General features: G+C 36.7%; 1 protein-coding gene across 1 annotated transcript; it reads right to left on the bottom strand.

Annotated features, from left to right (window-relative positions):
- Positions 1–3943: 3943 nt before the first annotated feature.
- Positions 3944–4501, bottom strand: LOC139188574 (uncharacterized). The gene is made up of 2 exons (XM_070806185.1): positions 4141–4501; positions 3944–4077 (listed from the first exon to the last, which is right to left on the bottom strand). The coding sequence occupies exons 1-2, from the start codon at positions 4499–4501 to the stop codon at positions 3944–3946; spliced, it is 495 nt and encodes a 164-aa protein (XP_070662286.1).
- Positions 4502–5241: the final 740 nt, after the last annotated feature.

The following is a 5241-nucleotide window of genomic DNA, read 5'->3' as shown; positions in this document are numbered from 1 at the left end:
CTTCACTACATATGAATATAAGTTTGTAACGATTATGTGAAACATCCTTATACTCTAGCATCAGATTTATGCATGCCAATTAAGTGTCGACCCCTAATTAACAAACACAAATAAGTTATTAATCAAATAGTTAAACCAATTGCATTCACGATTCAAGAATTCATAACTGGAATTTATCAAATCAAATTGCACATATATAGTCATGGCTTTGAAATCACCCCTAACCAATAGGGGTTTAGCCACTCATGTTCATAGCAAAACGAAAAGAAAAGAAATTACACATTGAAATCATAAAACGAATTACACCTAGAATGTACCAACAATGAAGCTTGAACATCCAAGGGTCCTTCCTTCTGATGCAAATAATATAAGCACACAAATTAAACCCTCTTTTGACAATTGTAGCAAAGTATGTAAGTAGGGATCGTTCTAAACCGGGGATTAGGAGGGTTTGCTAAAACCTCTAAACTGACTCAAAAACAAAAAGAAACAAAGTTAAAAATGTAAACAAAAGACTTTAAAACAAGAAAGTAAAAGGGGGATTTGGGTTGGTGAAGTTGAAAGTAAAACAAATAAACTAAAACTTAAATAGACTTTTAGCTAGGCAGATTATAAAACGAATTTGAGAAATAAGATGATGGATGGATTAGTTAGAGGTCCGTTCTTCACACATGACACACTTGTACATGAATCGATTTCCAATTGCTTTTCAATAAACTATGATGCTCAACACTCCAGATTGACCGTGATGCACAAATTAACCCTCAGATTTTCCTTTACTTATTGAATTGGATGAATGCATGCGACAATCCAAATTATTCTCTAAAAGTCCCCTATATGAATGCATAATAGAGATACAATCAGAGATCATTACGTTCAATGAAAATCATAAGTGTTGACGAGGCAATTGTAACTATGAATGCATGATACGTTTGCCAAGAATTCAATTAACGCGATTGTGACAAGCAACCTTCACTACTCATGAATATAAACTTGTAACAATTAGGTGAAACTCATTTATATTCTAGCATCTAATTCATGTATGAAAACTAAGTATGCATCCTTAATAAACATACAAGAATCAGTTATGAAGAAAATAGATAATTGAATTGCAATCACAACTTATCAAATCACAATTGGAAGAAATCAATTCATATCACAAGCATGTTCATGGCTTCAAACTTCCCCCTAACTAAATAGGGGTTTAGTTCCTCATGTTCACAAAGCAAAGATAAATAGAATTATACATTGAAAACAAAAGAAAGAAAACACCTAAACGTTCCAACGATCCATGTTGGATAGCAAGCACGTACAAGAACTTTCCTCTTCTTCTTTGTTGCAACACAAGGTTGGAGAACGGTTAATTTCTGGATGTCTTCAATGAGGCTGCTGCCATGGATATTTATAGGGAGAGGATGGACTTGTTTAATTCAATTTTCTGGTGTGAAAACAACAAGGATATGCGGCAAGCATGTGGAGAATAATGGTGGGTTAGGTCTTGAATCATTCACTCAATTTTATGGTGTGAAAGCAACAAGAATGCACGACAAGCATGTGATTTTAGGGATGAATCATTTATTCAATTTCCTAGTTGGTTAGGTATTGAATCATTCACTCAATTTTCTGGTGTGAAAGCATCAAGGATGCACGGCAAGGATGTGATTTTTGGTGTGAACATGGTTTTGAGTGGAATTTTGGTCAATCCTTCTAGAAACCTATCCCTTCTTGCAACTTGTATTTGTTTCACCAGATTTTTAGCATGTTCATTTGATGTTTTGACTTCAAATTCGTCCAAACTCCTTGCTCCATGCATATGCACTTCATTCCAAGCCCAATTTTGCTCCTAAAAGCTCCAAAATGCTCCTTTTTGCATACTTTGACAATAAAACCTGAAATTGCACGAAAATGACTTTAAACACTAAACTAACTAAGGAAAAACAACATAAATGCATGAGAACAAGCCAATTAAGTCGCATAAAAATGCTCATATCAAATTCCCCCACACTTAGCTTTTGCTAGTCCTCGAGCAAAACAAAGAAACAAAAGAAAAACAAAACGAAACCAAACAAATAAAAACAACCTAAACCTTCCAACGTTTGCCTTAGGGATTTCCAATGCACATGCATGTTAAAGATTATCATTCCCACAGAATTGAGTCAATTTAGCACTTAAGCACATACTTAATCATAGTCACTACTTACCAATTCACAATTAAGCAATTAAAACAATGTTTTGAATGTAGTAACATGCCTTAGAGAATTCCCTCAATCCTTACAAGATATGCACTCTATTTTCATTCAGATTTTCTAACTACACACCCTATACTAGTTATATGTGAGAGAATTGATGTAGATATAAAAACGAATGCTCACATATATGTATAACAAAGAACACAATTTCTAGAGTTAATAAGTATGTTGAGATATGATCTCATGAATGGAATGCTACTACTTAGATGCGAGAACCAGTGACCATATGCTCATACCAAGTTCAATCTCCACAAATTGAAACACATAACACTCAAGATAGAAGTCAAGGGTGGTAACGGGGCTTGGGGTATTGGCTAACAAAGAAAGGATAAGGAAAACAAACGTTCTTAAAGTGATAGTACGCAAAGCATTGAAATCGACCCTTAGAATTCACTTTTGGGTGCAAGAATCAACTTTTAAACTCAAAGGGGAAATTCATGCAACACTTAGGGTCAAATTCAATGTTTTGGACCCCTTCTTCAACAATCCACACCTTAGAGCTCATTTTCATGCTCTTTTAACTCTTTTTCTCACTTTTCACAACATTTTTCTTTTCTTCTTTCTTTCTTTCTACCCGTGCCTATGGCACACAATTCTTCATGAAAAACACTTCCCCCACACTTGTTTTCTGCACACCCTCAATCAAAAGGAATTCATTTTACGTCATGCTTACTATGCTTTAAGAACAAGGGTATGGATGGTCCTAATCTAGGCTAGGTAAGGAGAACGTGGGTTAACAAACAATATAGGCTAAATAAGGCTCAATGGGGTTAAACCTACAAAAACAAATGACATAGGGATTCACGGCTTTTTGGCTAAGGTGGTGGTCACTACACAACTTTATCTTGAATATGTGTTATGCTAATCAATAACATGCTTTGAATGAAATGGGCATGAGTTCTAGTGTTTGGAACTAAATGATGAAACGCCTTCTAAGTAGCAACCAAGCAAAGAATAATGAGATCATGCAACGACTTTAGAAAACAAAGAATGCACAGATTTTGACTCTCCAAATAAACGTTTAGGCTCAAGTCTCACAAGGTTGTAGCGTTAATTTGAGTTCCTTCCTTCAAGCATGTTACAAAAACTGATTTTTCCTTTATGATTACATGTGAATTCATAAGTTATAACCACAACCAAGCATAAACCAAAGAGTAAATCAAACTTTTATCCATGTTTATAACTTTCTTTAACCGTCATGCAATTACAAACCGAATCCTCATCATTGTGTTGGAAGGTACCCTAAGACACAAACAAACACACAAAAACAACTCTTTTTGGGTTTTTAAAACAATTTTTCAAATTTTTATGGGATTTTCGGATTTTTGACTTAAAACACACTAAAACACACCAAAACAGCTTAAAAAGGCTTAAAAACAGTGAAAAACAACATTAGAAATTATGAGTGAGAAAACCCTACGAATTTGCATCAAAACACTTTGGTTACCCCCCCACACTTGAATCAAACATTGTCCTCAATGTTTCAAGCATAGACTAACACAAATAACAAACAAACAAACAAAACAGCAACTAAGCAATTTAACATGGCATAAAGGAAAACAACAACAAAGAGAAGGGTTTAGGAACGCAAATCTGGAATTTGGAGTGTTCTCTAGGTCTTCCTTTGTTGCATGCATGGGTTGTCTCCCAAGTAGCGCTTGTTTTAACGTCGTACAGCCGGACGAAAAACCCATTCACTCCTCAATGGAGTCCACGGCATGCAAGGGAATGTCATCCACGGTATGCTCCTCAAAGTTCTCGTAGTACGGCTTCAAACGATGCCCGTTAACCTTGAATTTGTGTCCCGTTTTCAAGCTTTGGATTTGGACTGCACCATGAACAAAAACATTAGTAATAACAAAAGGTCCAATCCACTTGGAACGTAACTTACCGGGAAACAAACGTAAACGGGAATTGAACAATAGCACTTTCTGCCCAATTGCGAACGTTTTGCCTCTAATCATCTTATCATGGAACGCCTTGGTCTTTTCCTTGTAAATGCTTGCGTTCTCGTATGCCTCGTGCCGTATCTCATCAAGCTCATTCAATTGGAACTTCCGGTGACTTCCCGCTTCATCGAGGTTCATGTTAAACTTCTTGACGGCCCAATGAGCTTTGTGCTCCAACTCAAAGGGGAGATGGCACGGTTTGCCATAGACAAACTGAAATGGGGACATTCCAATGGGTGTCTTGTACGCCGTATGATATGCCCAAAGTGCATCATCTAACCGTAAACTCCAATCCCTCCTCATTGGCCCAACGGTCTTCTCTAGGATTTGCTTGATCTCACGGTTGGAAACCTCGGCTTGACCATTAGTTTGAGGATGATAAGGCGTAGAAACCTTATGATTGACATTGTATTTCCTCAATAACGCCTCAATGGTCCGGTTGCAAAAGTGTGACCCTCCATCACTAATGATCACTCGTGGCATGCCAAACCTTGCAAAAATGTTAGTTCTAATAAAATCTGCAACCACTTTAGAATCATTAGTCCGGGTGGCCTTTGCTTCCACCCACTTTGACACATAATCAACTGCAAGCAAAATATATATAAAACCATACGAAGAAGGAAAGGGACCCATAAAATCAATACCCCAAACATCGAAAATTTCAACATTTAAGATAGAAACCTGCGGCATTTGGTCCCTAGCACCAATGTTACCCATTCATTGGCATTTATCACATGTTAAGCAAAAAGTTCTAGCATCCTTAAAAATACTAGGCCAATAAAATCCACATTGTAATACCTTAAGGGCAGTTCTTTGTGTGCCAAAGTGGCCACCACATGCATATGTGTGACAAAAACTTAAAATTGAACGAAATTCAAAATCATGCACACAACGACGAACAATTTGATCCGGGCAAAATTTCCACAAATATGGATCATCCCACACATAAAACCGTGCATCATGCCTAAGTTTATCACGTTGGTGCCTAGTGTAAGTGCTTGGAATTTGTTTTGTCACCCAAAAGTTCACCAAATCAGCATACC

Source organism: Malus domestica, chromosome 10 (genome assembly GCF_042453785.1).
Source record: "Malus domestica chromosome 10, GDT2T_hap1".
NCBI classification, from domain to species: Eukaryota; Viridiplantae; Streptophyta; class Magnoliopsida; order Rosales; family Rosaceae; genus Malus; species Malus domestica.
This window is presented reverse-complemented; position numbering and strand designations above follow the sequence as displayed.